General features: G+C 42.4%; 1 protein-coding gene across 1 annotated transcript; it reads right to left on the bottom strand.

The window, feature by feature from the left end:
• Positions 1–379: 379 nt before the first annotated feature.
• fam171a1 (family with sequence similarity 171 member A1) lies at positions 380–23,557 on the bottom strand. The gene is made up of 9 exons (XM_037073148.1): positions 22,966–23,557; positions 14,878–15,105; positions 14,110–14,202; positions 10,515–10,673; positions 9,708–9,884; positions 5,920–6,036; positions 5,624–5,738; positions 4,754–4,871; positions 380–4,353 (listed from the first exon to the last, which is right to left on the bottom strand). Exons 1-9 carry the CDS (start codon positions 23,075–23,077, stop codon positions 2,806–2,808), a joined length of 2,667 nt encoding a protein of 888 aa, XP_036929043.1. The 5' UTR covers positions 23,078–23,557; the 3' UTR covers positions 380–2,805.
• Positions 23,558–23,584: the final 27 nt, after the last annotated feature.

Raw genomic sequence — 23,584 nt, 5'->3', positions numbered from 1 at the left:
TATTTTATATTTTCTTAAAATGATGTACAATTTTCAACAACTCACTTTGTCAAATTACATACAGCTTGGGCCTGTGAACACACTTTAATGTTTAAAATTGGTGGAGTTGCTCTTTCAACAGAGCAGCTACTTAAAGATGGCATCGAAATTATATCATAATGAACATTTGGGCTATCTGACTGCAACACAGATTGACGGTTACTAATTTGATAGACTCGTATCTTAGGACAGGGTTCCTAAAGACAACAAAATTATTACCAAAAGGGCATCTGTGGTTGAAGGTGAACGTCTTGAGAACCTGACATGTAAAACAGGAAATACATCTCTCGAATGACTTCTGTCTTTTATGTTCAATTATACAAATACAAACACCAATCACTCCAGTTTGGCTGTTTATTCAGAATAATAGGCTTCAAATATAATGCGAGCAACCAAGTTACACACTCAGGATGCTGTATTGCAACTCCACCCTAGAACTGGAGGTTGCTGTGGGATACTAAGAGAGAAGAGGCCATTCACAATACCAACTCACACATCATTTTGACCAAGTAGAGGAAAAGGAAAGAACTATACACACACTGTAATATGATTGCTACGACTATATGAACCTAGAGTGGATGCATGTTGATTATTTCTCAGCTCTCTCGAATGAACACACACACACACACACACACACAGACACAGACACACACAAACACACACACACAGTCTGACAAGACAAACTCACAGCCAAGCAGCATCACAGATGAATACCACCCAGGTGCACATAAACACATTCGAAACAAACACTCACCCTCTTAAAAATCACAAAAATAAAATAAATGCACTGAAATGACCTGCAGATTAGCTTCACATACAATCGCACTTAGCTTTATCTGTCCTGTGCTACACTTAAAAACTCTGGTAAATCCTTAACTGTGTACTCTGAGAGAGATTGGTGTCTGGCTGATTGCTGTAGAGGACTTTTATGATTGCAGCAGCTGGTAGACATTTTCTGAGATGTCTGCAGTGTAGCTTGTAACACACGCTAGTTCGGAGGAAAGTTTACTGCATGCTTTCTTTCACGAGTGGGAGAGAAAGGGGGAGGGGGCTGAGGTAGAGGAGAGAAGCTGAAGGCAAAAGAAGACCAGAAATAAATAAGGTAATTTGTTCCACAAATCTGTTGCAGAGTCAGGTGGTTCAAAGGCACTTGGAGCACAAGGAAATGGTGAACAAGGTGAAACACAGCATGCAAAACAAGTTTGGTTCAGGTAAAACTGTTGCGGTTGGTTTTCTAACAATAAGGCGGGTGAGGAACAAAAGCCCTTAACATACTTAAAGAAATAAAAATAGCCCATTTTCAGATAAAATACTTCATGTTGGCAATTAAAATCAAAGTGATTAAAATTACAAAACAAGGCATCTCAAGCAGCCGTATAAAAGTGATGCATAGCCTTCAGAGCAAAAATATGCCAGTCAGTGGTTCAACAATTACAAAACCCTTCATATTATTACACCTCACAATTATTTCATGTGGAACTACAGTTTCGTAGTGGTATTATATCTTTGCCCACTGGCATAGTGGTGTGTCACATTATCTGATTATGTTGCAGTGCCGATAGTGGTTTGATTTCTTCAGTCCAAAAGCTTCACCTCCTGTGACGATCATGTAAAAACTCCCAAACAGCCTTCTGACGGGCCAGATTAAATTCTAGCAACGTTCTCAAAACCATTCAAAGTACTGGATTTACACATTAATATCAGGGGTGACTCTGATTCTGAGACTGTGAAAACAGCAGAATAACTTGCACAGATATTCCACAATCTTAAAAATCAGTCAGAACAGGTTATAATCTCACTTTAAACAAATGTGGTGTCTTCCTGGCTTCTTTACAGTCAGTGGACCGAGGCCAATATGGCTCAAGACAAAAGGTTCCTGTAGTCTTTCATCTGTGAGAGAACCACCCATCCTCTGTTCCTACTACAGCTCCTTTACGCTAACAAGGCTAGTTATAAAAAAAAAAAAATAAAATAAAAAAAAAAGGCATATATTTGTTGTGCATAAAATATTCTTATTCTTGCCTCCTAAGTCCATTTGTCGTCCTCGGGCAATATCAAGTGGTTTGTATTTATGTGGAGCGTCGTGAGGAGGACAACAGTGGTCATTTTCATAAAGGGGACCCGGAAGTTCATGAAGGATCTGAACCATCCCTTCGTGTTCTTGACTAGAAGGGATCCCAGTGCCGAAATATTCTCTCAGTGCTATAGTTAAGAAAAACAAAGGGCTTCGGTTCAAATGGTCACATCCTTCACGTTAAGGTCTGCGCAAAGTGGGAGCTGAGGATAGGTTCACATCTTGAAACAAATGCCCATATGTATTGAACAGTTTTGGCTGCTGTTATTGTTCCTCCTGTCTAAACCAAGATGAACTAGAGCTCTTTTTTAAGCCATTTCAATGTAAGAGATGGGATACAAACTGCCTGTATAGGACCGGGGATCAGGGGTTTCTAATGGGTGTAAATTCAAGCAAATTGGCAACATTAAAAAGTATGCTGTATGCTGTTTCCTTTGGCAGAGTCTCCATGGACATAGAGTCAACTATGACTGGATCACTGTGATGCTGACCAAAACTTAAAAACATTACGATTCTCTGGCAAGTTCTGAAGTTATAAAAAGCGTGAAATCACTTTCAGAGGGACCAGTGCATACAGAAGGAACAATTACAGTGACCATTAACCCTGTTCGTGTAGTCAGTCTTAATATGGACCTGTGAATTTTCTTTAAAGAAAAAAATGTGAATCTATCCTTTAAGTGGTGATCTGTGGATTATTTAAGGTTGAAGGCCAGCAGGGGTCGCTCCTCTCTCCTCTGCCAGGGACTCTTCTTCTCCTCCTCTCCATCATCGTGAGCTGCATCTCCATCAGGAGAGACCGACAGCAGTGTGTTATCAGTCCTGAAAGTCTCTCCTTCTGGTGTCGGCAGGGGAGGAGGAGAAGATGGCGCTGAAGAGGAAAGTGAGGGTGGGTGCTCTTGTATTTGTACCCCCTCTTCTCCTTGACCCTGATCCACTCTTTGACCCTCTTCTTTGTCTGACAGGATGGATCCTGTTTTACTGTCCTGTGGGCTGCTCTTGGGCGTCTCCTCCTCGCTGCCTCCCCCGTCTAGATCATCAACATACACCAGCTGAGTGTAGGCCATAGCTGCCGTCGTGCCTTTCGACCTGTCTTTCTCGATCTCTCTCTCCTCCCGCTCTCCATCTTTCCCCTTGCGGCCTACTCTCGGCTCGTTCAGATCCACACCGGAATCCAGACTGGCATCGTTGCCACGCCTCCTGCCGCTGCCATTACCCTGTGGACCTCCTCCACCTGGTGTGGTGCTGTGGCACCCTGCTCGCTGGAGGTCAATGTAGGAGTGGCGAATATGAGCATTGGAGCGTCCATCTAGTGAGACAAACCAGGCTCGTGGGTGAGGCAGAGGCTTCCCCCCTCTTAGCTCCATTAAAGTCTTTTCAGCCAATAAGGTGTCCTCGCTGTTTATTTCCACGAGACCCGTTTCCCCAAGTGCTCCTGGGATGGACAGAGACTCCGGCAGGCCGCGTCGCTCTCCGTCACCCTGATTGGTAGGATTTGGGGTGCAGTCGGTGGGTGTTTGCCCCAGAGGTTGCTGGGAATGTGAGGCATTGAGCTCAGCCTGGATGGTCTCCAAGTCACTCTGCTGGTCAGTCTGCAGCAGGAGGGCCTGACCAGACAGTGGGTGCTCCCCAGGCAGGCGCATGTAGTGTGCTGGGATCACAAGTGTAGGACGCACCCTGGGGTACCCTTCTCCTCCACTCAGCAGATCCACAGAGCCGCAACAGAGCAGCTGGCCCGGGCGGGTGAGTGAAGGGAGATTAGGACGCTCCAGGTGGTCCACAGAGCGCGACAGAAGGTAGTCAGTGGCTCTGCACTCACTCCCCTCCCCTCTGCTGGGGGAGTGAGGAGGAGAGGAAGGGGAGATGCAATCAACAATCCCAACACCGCCCAGCGGGTTAGCTGACATCCGACCGTGAGCTGGTGATGACAGTGCATCTGAAATCCGGTTGCCTGATGAGCAGACGGAGGTGTATGATTGACGGTAGCCCCGGTCTGTTCCACATGAAAGGGGAGCCTTTAGTTGGAATGTCTCCGCAGACTGCCGGTAGTCTCTGCTGCGAGGCGTCAGATTGCCAAGAGATGAGCCATGGTGACTGTTGTTGCCCAGAGAGGAGCGGCTGTGTTTGCTGTGATGGATTATGTTGTGTTGACGTGGATTGTCTTGATGCTCGTAAGAGAAAGGCTTCAGCATTGGTGTGGTCATGTCAGGCTCAGTCGCTGTGGAAACAAGTTCCAGCTGCACCTACAGACAATGAAATATTTGAGTGTAAGAAACTATTTAACTTAAAGATTATATTTAACTTAAAGAATGATTTAATGTAAAGAAAAGAGTAAAGAGGACACAAACCAAGGAAAACATCACATTTATCAAACTATTTGAGAATAATTTAGGAACAGTATTGATACTTTCTTTCTGCCCACCACAGGGATGTTATAAAGATAAAGCTACCATACAACACCTCCATAATCCTCAGAGGGTTTCATTGTATGCTTAAGAACCCCTTAGCTAGGTAGATATGTCCCTGACATAGGGAGCTTGAACCAGGCCAGCCTGGTTTTAATTAAGTGCTTCCTTTGGTGTATTCCTTTAGACAGTGCAGTGTAGACTAGCAATTGAGCTGTTCTCTGTAAGTCAGACAGACCTCGTTGCTGATGAGGTTCAGGTGGGACATGGAGGTGGCTTGATCCCTCTTACTGCTGTCCAGACCAGAGGACATTGTGAGCTTGCGGTGTGACACTCGAGGCTTCAAACAACGACGCCTGAACAACAAAGAAAGACAGCAGAAGTTATGATTCAATTAGAGAAATCTGTTTAACTTCAAGTACTATTTTCCTACAGAAACACTGTGATGAAAACAGGCACTTCAATTGTGCAACAGAATCCCCAAGTGCTTATATTTGAAGTAGAGCAATGGTGTCTGAGGTCTTGTGCAGTACCAGTCTGCTTTGTTTTCATTTAATTAAACAGTCCGTTTTCAGTTAGTACACATTTTCTGTGGTGCAACTTTTGTCATGTGACCTGCTATAAACATGTCACAATTTCCATATGAATTCTGATTTTTTTTGGTGCTGATATCATAACTGAACAATGGATAAAGTGAGTGAGCCATGTGCAAAAGATAACAAAGCTGTTAAACAGTATCCTCTTAGATGGACTTCAGTTCCTTTGGCTAGATGATGACAATAGGACAGTTTCAGACCTGACGCTGAAGAGATGCAGAAGGAGTTTCCTTTGAATGAAGAAACTGTTTAATTCTTGGCAGAGAGAACAAATAAAGAAAAACATAAACTCTCCTGTCTCTCTTTGACTTAATGTTGAATTTAATGTTCCATGAGATACTGCCAGTAATGTGATGACCTCTCCCCTGCCTAAAACAGTCAACTACTATACATTCACATGTTCCACATGGTCACGAGTCAGGGGATCTGACTCATATTATTGTATATTCCCCATTTTGAGACAAATCTGGCAACTTCTGACTTCAGACAGGACATGCTGGCGTTTCACACACCTGCAGTAGTACAACAGAAGGCAGAGCAGGCAGAGCAGGATGAGAGCCATGCCTCCAAGTATAGCCAACAGAAACACGGTGTGGTACATGCTGATGTCCTTCGCAAACACCGGACCTGATGAACAAAGAAGAAGTTGGGAAAAAAGAGAAAAGGCAAATCCTGAGCTCATAAAGAAAGAAGGCTTGGCTGAGTGTCTTATGCCATGTCCATACTCTACATACTGTATGTGAGCACATATATGACCTGCCAAAATGGTTTTACAGTAACTATAATTTGTGTCACAGTAATTCCTCACCTGAGTGTAGTGGGGACATGGCGGCCACCCAGTATCCCAACTGAGGAGCAATGTAGGTCAGACTGAGCTGGCTGCCCTCCCTCTGCACATGACCCAAGCTGCTCTTTATCCAGGCACCTACACGCACACAAACAGAGCTTGAAATCAAATTTCACAACAATTATTACCGCATTAATGCCACCGTCAGAGACTGCATTAGCGACAACTGGAAAGGCCTGCAGCAAACTCCCATCTCACTTGCATTAACTCAGAATAAACAGGGCAGCAGTCAATTGAGCTACATTTAAACACCTGTCAGTGTAAATTATTTATGTTCGCTTACATGACAGAAGTAAAGTAAAATCAATGTCTTTTACACTTTTAAAGACCTTTTCACAACGATGGTGAAATACCCGTTTTAAAAATTCGCAATGACCACAAGTGTGAACTTATGATGGAAAACCAATACAGATGATAAAAAGCCATCAATTATTTACTATAATGCAGTACTCCCCTTTAATTCAGTCAAAAAAAAAAAAAAAAAACATTTTTTAGATTCAGATTGGTATTTGGATCTGCATCAAATTGTACTCACTCATGGATACCAGACACCTAACTACACCTGATATTTTTCCATCAAGAGCCATGATGGATGGATGATGACAATGGAAATTTGCTCAGTAATTGTTGTGTGGTCCTGCTGACAAACCAGCCAACGGGAACGGAAAACAAAACATCCTTATCGGTGGTAATTAGTTAAACCAACAGTGTTTAACATTACATCATCTTGATAGTATTAATCAAATGAATGTAAATGCACAGAGATAAGGAGCATAAAATTGATTTATGGATTCTTCTCTTTAAAATTATTCATGCATTTAAAGGCACAGTATGTAATTTCTACTGCCAGGGTCCCTACGTAAAAACAATCCAAACAGAAGACACAGGGTTTGTTCTCTTCAACAAAACAACAAACATTTCCAATGAAAATCATTCAGATGTGACTCAGGCAGAAATGTTCACAGACGAGGTAATTTTATAACAAACATTGCTTTCTAAAACTTCTGCAAATTGAATTTAAGACTTTAACTTTAATACTTTCTAAGACCTTTTAGAGGGAACTGAATTCAGTGTTTTTTTAACCTGATTAATAACTGGTAAAATGCTGATTCAAGCTCTGTAGTGAGTGTTTTGGCAGTACTTAATTCACCCACGGGGAGGCAGCATACTCAGTCTAATGTCAATGACAGTCTATGAACAGGAGCACAATAGCAGCTCCAGCAGTGCCAGTGCCCAAAAACCACAACAAAGCCAAAAGGCACTGATTGATTGGCTCACAGTAAATCTGCTCCAAGAGGAAACACTCAGTTGTGCCTTCACACTTCCCCTCCTTTGGGCCTCAGGGCTAGCATGGTGAGAGCCACTTTGTTTCTATGTTTATTCTCAGTTATACAACATATACAAATAGTCAGGAATCTCCATCGATCTTCAGGAGGAAGCAAAACCTGAAGGAGAGGATATTTGACGAGGAAAGGGCCTCAGCAGGAAATAAAACATAACAAGTAGAGGAAACACGGGAGGACAAAGAGGAGGAATGGAAGGAGAGATAAGGGAACAAGGGGCAAAGAGACATCAGAGAGGCTGTGTGACTCAGCAACTTCACATACATACACACACACACACACACACACACACACACACACACACACAAACAACAAGGCCTGTGCCCAGCCCTGCCAGGATTCACCCTGGTTCTGTCTGATTGTTTCCACAGGGGAGTCCTCTCTCCGTGTGACTGAACTGTTCAATACTGACATTTAATGACTCTGTTCCCACGCTTCCCCACAATACTCCTGGCTCTGCTTGGACACAATGCATTTATAACATCAATACAGCCTGCATAATACTTCTGCTTCTCACCCATTCACCCAAAGTCAACACAACTGACATTGTCTCTTGTTGAGATTCACAGATAGTCAGTTCATTTGAGGAAGCATCATCAGACTCGTCCATGTGTTCACAAGGTGAACTTGATCTGTTTGTATATGACATCATTTCGCCCCATGCTCTGTTGACATGTAACAACACATGAGAGGTTTTCAGTTATACAAGAGGAACAGGTTCCCTGTGCAGGTCCCTGCACACTTTGTAAACCAAACTATCCTCTTTGTGACTGAGGGAGCTTCAATATTCCTCAAAAGAGAAACCAGACAGATTTCAAAGTTCTTTTTGTTTGTTTTATCTTCAGTTTAACAGATACAAAACCATGCATACACACACACTTTATACACTTAACTGCACAGTGAAGAAACCCAATCAGGAGCCGGGCCTTTCTGCTTTCTGTTGTGTTATTTATTTGGCGGGTTGCTAAGGAACACGAGATGTAGCCCAGAGGGGGGGGGGGTCCGGGGACAGCTTCTGTTGTGGAAATACTCACTGCTACAGGCTGTGCGTAGGTTACGTGTGTGTGTGTGTGTGTGTGTGTGTGTGTGTGTGTGTGTGTGTGTGTGTGTGTGTGTGTGTGTGTGTGTGTGTGTGTGTACATTTGTTCTTTCAGCTTTTATCAAAGCCCTTTTTATAAGCTCTGGATGTTGATACTTTGGGCTCTTTAAACTGAGCCTCGAGATCCTTAAAAACTATCACAAGAGCAAAGATGGTCCAGATTTTAAACACTGAAACAATGATTCACTTAACTGTTTACCAGGAATATTCTGAGGGTAGATTTAGAGAGAAATGCTTGACTCATAACACATGCAGTCGGGACTAGAAGATGTTTAACATAGAAGACATTTATTACCCGCATGACAAGGGTCCTATTATTTTAGCATCATGCTGTCAGACTTAACACATGAAAACTGTCATTTTCTTCAAGCTGACAAGAACACATTTAGAGAATGTGTCTTCTTAAAAATGGATTTCCTTGTATTTGTGTCAAGTCATATTGAGTAAGAAGTATATCTTTCACATTTTCTACCAGTCTATCACGTAAGCTGTTGACAAGTCAGACTGGTCTAAGAGTAAACATTACCAACCTAATGGTGGCAGGTATGCTGCATCAAACCCAGAGTAATTTAAACCGCACTATGTTCTTTGGTGTCAAGTAGAAATAACGCATTATAACCATTATCAGTATTCTTAGACTGCAAATCGACCGCACTGTACGACCCGGTACATTTTATTTCACTAGAAGAATTTTAATAGGTCCTGACAGACCTTTCACTGGCAGAAAACACAATGTGGAGATAGAGTAGATGTGGAAATGTGAGACTAATGTACACAGAGGAGGATATTTTGTAGTGCAGACTCATCTGTATCAACTGATTATCTAATCACCGTCCCTTAGCTCAGCCTGTCCAAGAAGAACTGGGTGTGTCACAGGGTGGGACATCTGACAACACAGATTTAAGATTGCTGAAATAAATCAGAGGGTCCAGAGAGGTTTCAAGGGTTTCTGCTGCAGGAGTCAGCACCACAGAGCCCTTTACTATTGTTTAGTTCTGTCTGAGATTTATCTGAGCTCCAGATTGCAGATTAACAAGGCGCCCCGTGTTGGTCACTTTTTATGGCCTTATGAATAAATTCATTCATCAACCTGACACACAGCCACAAGTGGCTGCACTGTGTGAACATGCACGTGGTCTGTATTAATGATCCTGTTCTGACACTTTCATAAATCTTTCACTCAAGGAAGTAGGTCTCATTTACATAGAAGAAAAGGTTGAGGTTATTTTTCAGACTAATGTAGATGTAGCAAGCAGCGTATGCTTAGAGAATCAGAAAAGCCTGTTTGTGTTTCCGTCAGTACATACCTAAGCGCGGGTCGAATCTCCAAGCTGGGATGTGATCATTTTCCTTCAGGCCACTGTCAGCCGGCAGTGGGATGGAGACTGTGATTGGCTCATTCACCTGCAGCTCTGCTCCATCGCTGGCCAATAAGTGAACAGAGATGGCTGCTATAGGAGTCAATTCAAACCTCTTCTCTGTCCCTGTGAGAGAGATAGCAGAGTGTGAGAGAAAGAAATGCAGCAAAAAGGAAAGGGACAAGGAATAAGGTTCACAGGAGGGGGAGCAAAGAAAGGACCAGACAGCGGTTGGGAGGGAGTAACATAAAAAAGCTTAGATAAAGGAGAGTTATCAGGGGAAAGACAGACAGGAAAGAAAACAAGCGGAAGACAGGAAAGAGGGAAACAGGGTGGAGAGTGAAAAAGCAGAGCGACTGGAGGGTGGAAAGTGTCACAAAGCACAAGTATGCTTATGCTGCCTGGGGGGAGAAGGTAGGTGCTATGGGGAGGGGGAGCTTTTGAGGGGCATTGAGGCTGAGGGAGAAAGACACACACACTCATACAACACACATCAAGACATGGATAAGATTGCCTGAAAGCGTGTGGGCACAGAGAGAACACACACAGGGGTTATTGTGTTTCAGGGGGTCAGATAGAGGGGCCAATCCAGGGTGGAGTCTGTCTGATGTACCACTGCTTCTTCTCTTCACTCCCCACACCCCCTCTCAGCGGCCAACTCCCCTGTCATCTGTGCCCCCCCTCTCCTTTCCCTATTTCTATGGTTGAGTCTTTAACGCCTATTGTGCTGCTACCACGAGCCAGTTCGAGACTCACCTGTGCTGTTGCCGCTGAGGACCTGCAGGTGAGGAAAGTGCTGGATGTGCGAGGGGGTGCTGGCCACAGTGAGCAGAGCAGTTAGGTTGGCGTAGGATGAGTTGGAAGGAAGACTCAGAGCTCTGCGCTGGAAATGAACCGTGGGCTGATGCCTGAAACCTTGAGGACCGACAGAGGAAACATGGACATTGTTAGTTCCTGTATCTTTTTTATGATTTTTTTTTCTGTAGGTGATGGAAGAGATAGGATACACGTGAGGAGGACACTCACAGAAACCAAACTGTTAACTGTATTTAACCCGGATGCACCATAAGGCTCACTGTGCGTAATGTTAGATACAGATATGAATGCAGCCCTGTGTCCTTGTGTCCATACAGTTCAAAACATCTATATGATGCATCTTCACCGGGGCACACAGAAGAACAATTACTATGGAACAGCTGGGAGGAAACTGGACGGGAATTAAATGCAAGCCTGACGATGGCGTGCAAGACCAGTCTGACTCTGAGGGGCACCATCTAGCGTTTGCTAACATCCATGCCAACGTTAAGGGCACGTGGAAGTACTTTATGTGGGCAGTGACAGTTATATAATTTGAAAGAGGAGCATCTATTTTGGCGTGGAAAAGGAGCATAAATAGGTCCATCAGTCAATAAGGCTGACCAGAGTTTAATTTTATAATTCTGATTTTTCTCATAAATCTTAACATTGCAGTGGTGTCATAGGTGTTGAGCCACTAACAATGAACCCCAACACCCCAGTAGAAACTAGACGGACATTGTGAGTCGGTCTCCATTTCCCTCCCCTTGTTTCCTGTAATTTCTCCAGCAACTGCTCTCTAATCAAGGCATACAATTCCCCTAAATATATGTATTACCAATTATTTTGGCCAGATTCTTCTGTGAATTATGAATAGCATATAAATTATTTGCTGTGCAAGATCTTCAGTTGTGATTAGGCAATTGCCTTACTTTTTTCTGTATTGAACATCATACATTAGTCAATCATCTCTTTCAAAATCGTCTGTTAATATCATCTTTATTAAAAGCAAAGTCAAATCTAGATCTCCTCCTAGGAAACCCTAAATTATAAGGCTGGTGATTTCCAATCGTTAAAAAATCCCTAAAAAGCCCCAAACCAATAATGATTTGATCCTTTAACAAGTATTTCCTGTGCAGCCAAAGCCTGATACAGATTATTCCTCTGAGCCACAGACTGCTGCTTGTGTTAAATACACTTCAAAGAGCAACACAGTTGTGGGCACTGTAGTTTATTCTGAGTCAATCCCACATACACCGTCCTGCTGCAGGAAATACTCACTAAAGCACCAACTGTGTGCTAATCCATGGCTGGAAAAAGTCCCAAACACCAATCCACCAATTCTGTTGTTTGAGTAACAACTGCTAACACTGCAGCACCCAGCTGTTTTGAAAAATACTGTCTTATCTAAAATAATAGTATGCAGTGGCTCCTAATTCTGAAAGATTAACATCTTTAGGACCAACAAACTTGAGGCTGAATGCAAGACACATCGTCGGGAAGTTTTGAAAGGCAAAATAACAAAATAATTGTCAGTTTGAGAATGATCATTTGTAATATTGCACAATTTAACCTTCAGTGGTTCCTATTTGGAGACAAGTACAGGAGAATTAAAAGAAAATACAACTGAAGAGTTTTCCCACCTTCATTAAACGGTTTTATTTGTCAAATTCTCAAGATTAATTTGAATAATAATAAAAACTGAAAGACAAAAAGGATAACAGTTAAAAAATATATAAACAAATGTAATTTGAGTATCAAAATGTCTATATTTGATCAATGTGTACGTGCGATATGCAATTCAGTCATGAGAAAAACATCATGTAAAACATGACAAGTTCAACTAAAGAGTTTTTTTTTTCTACTAAAAGTTTTCACCTGACAGCAGCAGTCCGTGCACACTTATGTTGCTTCAGGACTTTTTACAAGGCAACTTTCTACTCCCTTCAAATAAGGCCTAACGGTGGCAACTCCGGATCAATACAGTCGAGTTAATGCCTCGCTCGACTATTTCTTTGGGCTTGTGTGATGCTTCTCTCTGATATCTTTTGCTAAATTATTGGTTTCCTTTTTATTTCTCTCATCCAGTCCCTCCCTGCCCCTCAAATCTTAGATAAAGAAGAATAAACAGTAAAAACTGCATGTAGCTGGACTCAGCAAGGTGATGTCATTGTGGTCCGACTGTGGGTGCACATTCCTGAGCAGTGAGACACAGATCCAGCTGTGTACGACTGTTCACTGTGTTTCTAGTTGCACTCGACATGGCTCCGTATCGTGTGCATCTTTTAACTTTCATGTTTCTGTCGAAGTCTTCTCCATGAAATTCAGGTGCAAGTGTTATTTCCCTTCTGTGGCTCTGTTTTTGTCAGAGGAAATGACCCCATTTCTGTTCTTTGTGTGCTCCTGTCCTCAACTCTACTTGTCTTTTTTCCCTCCACTTTTCTCTCACCTCATCTGTTCCTCCTTCTGTTGGACACTGCCCTGCCCATCCCCCTTTCTTCCCTTATTCTCTCTCACTGCTCCACTCACAACCCCACTTTCCAGCACAACCTTGTATCATCCTCCTCCTCTTCCTCTTTTATTTTCTTTCCTCATGCCACATGCCAAGGTTTATCACTCCCCAGGGCGTCCAAGTTCACATCATGATGACAAACGGAGTGTGTCGGACGGAGGACAGAGAGGCACGTGCTGTGGGCAGTGTGTACTCAAGAGGTTTACATGCTAATGGCGTCTGTACTTCTATGCGTGCTCAGTCTGTGAAGTTTTTTTTGTCAGACTACACAGCTGACACGTTAAATTACTCCCGTGTTGGTCACAGACACACAAAAGACGCAGCAGACAAAGAGACTATATTGATTGTGCCTGAGTGAGAAAGCCTTATCTAATGTAATTACACACATCTTAACAAAGAGGCTGACTAACAAAGGCAGACAAATGATTTATATTGTGTGTATGTGTGTGGATGGAGGAGGGAGGATTCTTCATCAAGGCATCTGTCAGGCCTTGCTAGACAGTAGGCGGGGGTGGGACTTATTATTTTCAGTTATTATAAAACAAATGTGTATATCTGTCAGTATTTATTTTTGTTATGAAAGCAGGATAAGAAAATATAAATACGTTACGAGGTTAATATACTTCAGTTTTTAGCGTGAAACATAACATCTGTGTAAAAATGTTGCTTTGCAAAAACGGTTGACGTAAAAATCTCACTATGTCTTTTAATGGTTTCTCTGGCGCTTTCAATCACATCACATTGCCTTCCTGTGGAGATGGAGTTTGCCCAGTTCTTGTGGATTTATACATAGTTGTTTGAATGTCTGTTTTTCTAAGTGTTTTAAAAAATGTTTCTCCTATGTGGCTTAACATTTGAGATTTCAACAACTGCAGAATGGCTGCTGATGAGCTTTGTGTTTATTTTTACGATCTATTGAGACTTTTTTTGAACCAATTGCTTATTTCAAAAAAATTAAGTGGTTTTTGGGTGAAAATTGTTTCAGAAAAAAAAAAGTACAACACAACCCTTCATAAGATGATGCATACACACACAGTGTTTTACCTTGTAGGCCTGAAACAATCTCCACAACATCTTCATACACCGTCAGAGTAGCAGCTCTTTCTGGTAGCAGGTCGAGGCTGATGGAGGAAAATACTGGGACACAAACAGGATCACACACACCGCATTAACTGACCCAATGAATTTACAATCAGATAAGAAGCAAACTGCAATCTACCTGGCCACTTTACTGATCAGTATCGGACATAACAAGTCATTAAACCATCGTTATACATTTTTAATACTGCTGCTTTCATCTTGTCTGCTGTGCAGGACATAGGCCTGACCCAGCGAACTGCACTTCTTTCCTCTTCCTTCCTTCCTTTCACTCCTCCATTGTTCAGAGCTGGTAAGCGTGATAATCCAATTGGCTGCCGTTCCGTTGGCTCATAATAACCACCCCCCTCTACACCCACTAGTGCACACACACACACAAACACACACAGTGTACTGCAGCCTCTTGGGAGGTACTTTGTGTGCACAAGTGTGTGTTAGTGAAAGGGAAGCTTAAGCAGCCCCCTTGCTGGGTTTTGGCATCTACTGTAATAAATTAGTAATGGAGCACTCCACTTATCATTAGCTCACACACCTGGCACAAACTCACAATTTTTCATTCACACTAACACATTAAACAGGCACACACATGGAAATCAATAAGCTGAGAGCAAACACTGCAAATGGAAATCACTCCTTCAACTGTCCGAAAATATCTCTCTGTCTCTGTGTCTCTCTCTCTCTCTGTAACTCACACACATACACATGCACACCTACCAGGTAATCTGGAGGGAGTCCAGGGCACAGAGTTTGGCACATATCCCTGTTTGGTTGCGGTGACAACCAACAGTGTCCCAAGGCGGTAGGGGAAGCGCAGGTAGGTGTTGCCATCAGCTGATGAGGTTTCCGTGGTTACAGGAGTGTGGTTGGCGAAGAGCTGTATGGTGGCTCCTCCCAGGGGCTGGTGAGTGCTGGCATCGCTCAGGTGAACCTTCAGAGTCACCTCTGTGAAGCGACAGAGTGTTCACTGAGCGGGTGTATATATATCTGAGAGTCAACGCAGAGAAAATCACTACAGACATAAAACACAGTGGTGTTATAATTACAGCCGTCTTAAATACAGTCATCTACTGTAACTGGATTTTGTTTTGCTTCCAGGCCCTTTGCCTCCAATCCACAAAGACGGCGTTCCACATCCCAGCCAATCACAAAGAGACGGCCGTCTGACCATTTCCTGGACTCCTACCAAAAGCACTTCCCCTCTGAAACAATGGACCATTTCCCTCTCTCAAAGAAGCCTTGGACCATAGGGGAAAAGCAACTGTACAAACAAACACCTTAACTAATGGAAAGGAGGAATAAAACACATTTACGCAGACTGTTGATTGAGGAGAGGCAATCTCAAACAACAATCTCACTAGTTCACTGCATGTCACACTGTGTCTGATGAAGCCTTTGTCATATTCTGTGTCAGACTGAAATTTTGAACCATGTTAGATGGTGCAATGACTGCTTGGTGAACTGTAACGATACAAAGTAAACAGAAAAACAAAGGATTACAATGTATAGATGATTGTTTACTTGGAAAATCTACAAAAAAATTAGTTGTTCAGGTTAAGTTATCTATATAGTTATTTCAAGTAGGATGTGAGGATTTGCTGCTTTCCTTTGCCTTATTATTATATTAACATATAATTGTGTTTTGGACTGTTGGTTGACTACAACAAGCATTTTGAATATATGCTAATACAGGATGTGCCAGATCATATTGTTCACCATTACACCAGCATGTCATACTGTTGTTTGTATACACACTCACACACACAGCAACAACAAGCATGGCTGAAACGACAAGTAACATTGCTACTGGCTCCATGTTTAAAGAGCGACCTCAGTCATGTGAAAGTGTTTTCTTTTTGGAAATGTCTGATTTACAAACGTCGACTGGTCCGATCATTTTTTGACGTATAGCTTGAAGCCAGCCAGCAGGAGCCAAACAACAACCCTCTTTCACCATCTCAAGCAGAGACACCAGGTTGAGTACAAGTAAAGCAAAAAAATTCAGCAAGGAGCAGTGTCTGTTGAACTGCTGAACCTAATTTCCAGTATTCTGTTATACTGTCAAGAATATCATATTTGCAATAATAGAATTAGATATTGTGATATTATTCAGATTCAGACGATTTAGATTATTGCCAGCCCACATCACCATGGGATATTAACAATCATGGACAAATTATATATTTTTTTAACACAGAATGATCTGTTGATCCCTTTCTCAATTAATTCATCAATTAATCAGTGGATGTAGCCCTAGGAGAAAAATCATATAAAGAGACATGTCATCAATTTGCAACATGCATCTCTGGGGATCTCTTTTGAAAATGTCACAAAACAATAAACAAGCTACTTTGGCTGCAGTGCTGATGATTTCTAGCATTACACATTTTTTGGTTATGCTACACAATCTGTGACACCAGTGAAGTGAGACTGCAGGCAGTACAACTGCATGAACGACACTTCATAGCGGTCGTTGTAATTAACATTAATCAAGTTGGTAAAGGTGGGGCGTCTTAATTACTTTATGTACTGCTGGGCAGCTTCAGAATTCCCCTGCAGGGATCAATTAAGTCTTATCTTAACCAACATTGATACAGTGGAAATGGAGAGGAAGCATAAAATGGCAGGAAAATGGGAATGTGTAAGTAAAAGCAAATCAAACTGTGCTCAAGTGCAGTAAGATATGCACACATCTAGTTTCTACTTTGAGTGAGGCAGCTCATTTCAGCTTCATTAAAGCACAAGCTGAAAAACAAAAAGTCGATCTCAGATTTTTTACATCCATACCACTGCACGCTCTCTGTGTCTTCACACACACGACAACTTAAACTCTGTTTGATCATTGGCTGCTGATTGACCCGTGGTGACCACTCAATTAAGCCTGAAAGGGTTCCTCCCTCCATCTCCCTTGACCTAAACATACCTACCTCCCCCATATTCACTGCAACTGAATTTCATCGTAACTCTTTCTTGTAACCCCACCCACCGTGACACACACGCTAACACATACATACCCCCGGCTAGACTAATCCGCCCTCCCCCCACACTCAGGGATCCTGTGGTCGGGGAGGAACCACACTGACAATCTGGTAAGAGTTCAGCCCGAGTGCAGGCTCCACCTAAAAACACAACACGGCACTAAATGATACCTCTGCGTGGTAGAAGTTATATGCTGTTTTGTACAGGACATAATCTGGCAGAGCAACGTGTCAATCTCGAACCAAACACATGATTATCCTGAGAGGTCTGGTGTGAAGATCTGCTCTGAAGCTGCTTTCTGATCCTTCACTTCATTCCTCTCCTTAATTACATTTGCGCTGTCACAGCAGAGGACTGAAAAACAAAAAGATTTCCCCTTGAAAGAATCGCCCCAATGCACTGAGATTTGACGTGTGAGTTGTGTGTGTGTGGGTTGGGAAAGATCATGACCTCACTTCCTGTTCCCCTCCCACTGATATGTTGTTAGGGGTACCAGCTGTGCTCACTTTAAAAGAAACCCCTTGGGAGACTCCAGACTGACAAATGCAACAGTCCCCTCCCAGTACTCATCCAATAAATCACTACTGCTGTGGCATCATCGTTAAACAAGCTCCTTTCTGCTCGGACAAAGATCTCGATTCTGCAGCTACATTCAAACCTCCATAACTGTACTGACTCCCTGTCTGTGTATATTGAGTACCATATGGACAATAAAGACACTCTCAAAGAGAGTTTTGCCTGACCAACGTGGCGATCCCAGACCAATTATCTCAGGCAGCAGCAGCCAAAGCAGCAGGGTGGTTGTGCATGGTGTGAATGCGGGCAGAAAGACCCTAGCAGAGAGAAAGACTGTGAATTAACACAAGTGTGGCGTATTAATCCGAAGTTACAGGGAGGCAAAGCATTCCCGCACCATTAAAGTGAGGTGTGATAAACTGGAAATGTCTGGTATGGCTGGCCTCCACTGGGTGTGTGAGGGGGTTTGGTGCTCTTCCAAATAGAGAAGGGGGGAAACAGATGCTTTCTGCACACGAGGCTGAGGGGAAAGCTTGCTTGTACACAACATCAATATAACAGTTGCAGCCATGCAAGCGGTCACTGCTCATTAAATTAGTGGCTTAGCACAAGTTAGTGGTGTTCAAAGTCAGGTCAGTTAGGGTTGTGTGACATGACGTTAAATACCGTGCAATGGTAGAAACATGTCCACTGTTAGAGATTGAGAGCTACCTCTTGGTGTCTCTGCTATATATTTGGTGTAGGCTATGTAGAATACTCTCTTGTGATCTGGTGAATCAAGCTTCCTCGTTAGGTAACGTTATCTGGGCAGGACTACTTGAGAGTGACAGTAAGGATGTTTTCATGCTGCATTGTAGGGCTGCAACAATAAATCGATTAGTTTTGCTTGCATATTCATCGTGGAGTAATTGTTTTTCTCTAATTCAAGCTTCTAAAATCTCAATATTTTCTTTGTTCCTCTTTGACAGCAAACCGTTCATTTTTGGATTGTGAAACAAACTAGAAATTTCAGGGCATCATCTTGGATTTTAGGAAACATTGGTTGACACAGTCTCGTATTTCATGGACTCAGCAAATAATCAATTAATCCAGAAAATAACGGACAGATTAATCAACAATGAAAATACTTGTATGGCTGTATTCACATTTGAAAACTTAAATCCTCCATTTTTAATGTTAGTCAAGCCTTTTTTTACCAAATCAAGTGTTGTCCTGTGAGGAAGTTGTTTTTGTTTTGTATGTTTTAAATCAAATTAGAAAGTAATCAAATGTGATGAGGTACGGTACGGTATGAAGGGTGCCAAGTTAACTTTTCTGTCCATACGCCAAATAGCTAGTGATTGTTAAAATTTTAACTGCCCCTCCATAGTTTACGACTGCTCTTTTGGCGCGTGGTTAGGGAGGAAAACCAGCCCCTTGCATTTGGCTGGTTTCTTTTGTCCCCTGACAGGTTGGTTATTTTAAACCATTTCCAAATTACATTAAAAGAACAATTGTTTTGTGATGTGTATAGTTATGGTATAGGTGATAGAAGACTTTGGCCCTATCACCCATCCCTAATGAGAAAAGAAATCAGGTTGTTTATAATCATTAAGCAAATGCAAAGTGAGCTTCCATCTGCCTGTTTTTATGTGCACTTTCACATAAAAAAACCCAGCATGGAAATAGTTTTTGTGCTTGGTGTTGGAAAGGTTGGTGAATCAATAAAAACAAAATGCAACAGTGTGCAATGGAAACAGACTTAGTGAAAACATTGTGACTTAAATGTCCCTCAAGCTTCCACTGGAGAGGCTAAAAATTGCAGAAGATGAAAACATCAGATCTGTGTGGAGGAGGAGGAGGCCATAACCTTTCTCATACTAAAACATGAAATAAGCATACATGCCATATTTCATAACACTTTGCATTCCGATTTCCACTGTTTGAAACTTGGCTGCACTGTATTAATGACACCATCTCTACACACCTTCTTCTACATCGATTTGCTGGCATGGGCTACAGAAAATGTTAATAATTTTGGAAATGGTTCGGCTACAAAAGGACAAATCAACAAATCTAAGAAGAGTGCAACAGCAAAACAGAGCAACAAAACAGACTTCTTTCACCATCTCAAGCAGCAGCACATGGTTGGGTACAAGAGGAGCCAGAGATCATGTGACAAGAGCACAAGAACTCTTGTTACAGACCTTTGAGTAGCTGAAACATTGGTATTTTGTTTAGGAAAGTATACTTGATATGAAGTATTAAAAAAAAACTAAAAACACCTAGCCGTGTTGTCAACAAACCAAAAAGAAAGCAATGCATTTAAGGATTTGACTCTATTAAAACTATAGCAGTGTGAGTCATTTCAACTTCAAGCTCCAGTACACTGTTGTTTGTGTTTCTGGATGTAATGACTTGTTCGACCACAGCAAACTAAAAAACGAAGACTGACGCTATTTGTTTCTCATTAAGACTAACAACAAACATCTGATTCTCAGTGTGGTCAGAAATAGACCTTTTAAAACTGTTATGGGAACAAAGCAAGGATTACATTAAAAAGGTCAATAAGATCAAGTATGAATCACCAGCAGGAATAAAACATGTCACAACATGTGGAAAACAAAAATCAACACACGGTTTACAAAATAAAGAGCACACACACGACAGCTCTGCCGTTACAAATCAAGAAAAAGGTTTCCGATCGGTGTCCACCCTGCTGCTATTTTCCCTCATCTGGATTAAAAAACAGATTAGACAGTGTTTGTCAATCCCATTAACTCAGCAGGGAACTCAAAGCAATTAGGTTACATCATCAGGTCTCCACTCTCATACTAAAGAGTAAATCGACCTCTTTCGTCTTACTTCAGTACTGTATACCATTACTGGTTGTGCTCTTTGACCTTCCCCCTCCCTAACTACAATGATGTCTCATGACCCGATATATCCTACTCTAACTGAGCTACTGTTAGCACTCCAACCAGCACCTCGTGATTAAAATCAAGCTTGGCCTGCTGGTTACAATATTATTTGATTGGTCTACTTCCTGGCAGCCCTTGTCCAGCTTCAGCGAATGTTTGTCTGCTGGAGATGCAATGCCATGCCTATTATGGGCAGCAGTAATGTGAGTGAGATCTATATCTGCGGGTAGATTGTCTGTCTGGCTCCACTCATCCATGTTGCCTGCTGGACGGAGCAGGAGAAATCCTCAGTATCGACCTGAACACACACACACAAACATACACACACACAAAACCCCTGGGGACAAGTGAAGGTCAATCTGAGGCGAAGTGAACACCAGAAAAAGAGTAAGGGAAAACAGAGAGTAGAGAGAGGCCCTGACAGCCTTCAAAGCACCGCAATCTTGTGAATTATCATAGGAACTACACTTTGTTCTTTACCAAAGGTTGTTGTGAATTAAGCTGATTTTCATACTGAAAAATGTCTGGTGAAAAGCCTTCAAGCAGAACAACTTCAAAAACTCCTCATTAAATCATAAAATATCAGTAACCAACTCTGCAATTTTGAAAAAGATCAGTGCACAGGGTTGCATTTCAACTCACCCTGACTACTGATTTACAGGAATAGTTACTGTATGTTTACATTCATACTTCTACTGTAAACACAATTCAAGTGAGAGGACCGAATGTATGCCAGCATGTGTGTGTGTGTGTGTGTGTGCGTGCAAGTGAGAGATAAACGTGATGGGTAAAACAGATGTGGCTCCACCTTAGTAGTAAGTATGACAGGGCAGCTTTGAAGTTGGTAACTGAATGAGATGCCAACAGATTAGTGTGGTTCATGCTGGTTTTCAAACTGCATGTGTCTGCTGAAGCAGTGACAGGATATCCCATGACGCTGAAGGGAAATTAATGTATTCACCCACTACAGCCCTGTTACGGTCAGCTCCTGACACCGCTATTTACAGACACTCCGTCAAGCCGACTCCATTCCTTGAGAATAACCTCTAATAAAAAAAGATATTTCATATGTTGGTTTTTCATGCTCCATTTGACATACAGCGCTCCAGGGTGCAACTATTTTGGTCACACATGCGCTCAAAAAACTGTCAAGTGCAATTAAACATGTTCATTGGTTGCACCAGTGCAAGCACCAGTTAAGGTTATCACAATTTCTTGTTGTGTGCATTAGATGATGGGTCAAGACAGTTAAATTAAAATTGTGTTTTGGACAAAGCTAAATTATGTTCTGGTTTCCAAAAATGTAGTCCAGTTCTTGGACTTCTACTCAGGGGTCCACCAATACTGATACCAATTATTACAAATCAATAAAATAAAAATAACAATCAGATGTGTGGGACCGACATTCATTTGCAGTAAAAATAAAAATTATAATTTAGAATTCAGTGTTGATTAATTGATTGTGACCTGCGACCAATCAGATAGGTGGCACATTGTGTGAGAGGGTGTTGCAGCAGAGCCAGCAATCTGAAGGAAAAACCCTGATACCGATAATCGGAAAAGGCTGAATATAGACACCGATAATCAGCCGGGGCCCTTACCTCCAATACTGTGACACTTCTTCTAACTGGATGGGATCAATTAAATGTACCTTATTTTGTATCTTATCTTAAGAGTTAATTAAAGTTGAGCACAAGTAAATACTTAGAAAAACGAACTTTCAGTGTCTTTATTATCATGTGTCATTTTTGACAGCATAAATGACAACAAATGAAATGATTCCCACTTCTCAAAAGATTGTCATTTGCTGCTTCTTTACTATAGCAGACTGACAAGCCTTCTGGGCAAAGTATTTGAATATGTAAACCTGGGCTCTGGGATCACATTGGCTACCTGTGCTGTCTAGAAAACAACCATTAGTTTTGGCTCGAGCACAAAGGCAGTGTATTAAGTTTGTTGTTGGTACTCATCTGTTTGCTGTTAGACACCTGAGCCAGGTGGTCTCCTTGTTCCCACACAGCACAAAGCGATATAATGATAAAGAGTGTTTTCTTTTCTAGCGACGATTAAAATGACAAATCACAGCAGCTGGACTCTCTCCACTGCTGCGTGATTCTGGACTATATGAGGGCATGTTTCCAGTCACTCACACATTCATGTCGATGAAAAAAAGGCTGTTATCCAGGGAGATTTGAAAAAAAAAAGAAAAAGAAAAAAATGCTGGATGGTAAAACATTTCAGTGAAGTTTTCGTGCCGTTTCTGGCAGCAGCTATCTTGCTAACGCTAGCTAAGTTTTGGTCACCTCAGCATCCGAGCAGGCTAGCGGTACCATTAGCCTCCAGAAATAGCCGGCTAACCTGCCGTTTAATGGACAAAGGAGGCTGAGAGAAATATTAAAAACACTTTTACCTTCTGTGGCCGTGTCCTCCGGTAGTGTTTTGGCGACTGCTCCGGAGACAAGGTATCCCAAAAGGCAGAGTACAATCGCGGCGGTTCGTCTCCGGTCCACAGCCCGCATCATTGCAGATGTGAGTCTGAAGCGGTTAAAAAGCACAAAGTAGGAGCTAAATGTTCAGCGGTAACAAACTCACTGACCGGACACATCAGCGTCAACTCGCTTTATTCCGCAAAGGAGGCGACACTCCATGTCCAGCAGCATCAGCAGTCCTGTTTTTCCCCCCTGTGAAGCCGTGTGTCTCCTGTCCCGTTGTGCATCCCCAGCCCTTTTGCCGCCCGGTCGGTTTTTTCATCGAGGGCCCAGGGTCAGAGAGGAGGAAGACGGCCCCATTCCTCTGAGCCACATGCCCCAGAACAGCACCAACAGGCGGCTTCGTCCACACGCAGCGCCGCTAACACCCGCAGACCTCCAGCGCCATCTGCCAGCTGAGTGATGGGAAGTACAGCTTTCTGTGCTTTTACTGCCAAGTTGTTCACTTCACATCTTTCACTGAGAAAACCTGTTCACAAAATTACATTCATTTCATTTCCCCCCCCAAAATAACGGAGGCCCACAATGGACAAAAAAAAA

Source organism: Acanthopagrus latus, chromosome 17 (assembly GCF_904848185.1).
Source record: "Acanthopagrus latus isolate v.2019 chromosome 17, fAcaLat1.1, whole genome shotgun sequence".
Classification (NCBI taxonomy): Eukaryota; Metazoa; Chordata; class Actinopteri; order Spariformes; family Sparidae; genus Acanthopagrus; species Acanthopagrus latus.
The sequence above is the reverse complement of the archived record's forward strand: the minus strand, read 5'-3'. Positions and strand labels throughout refer to the sequence as shown.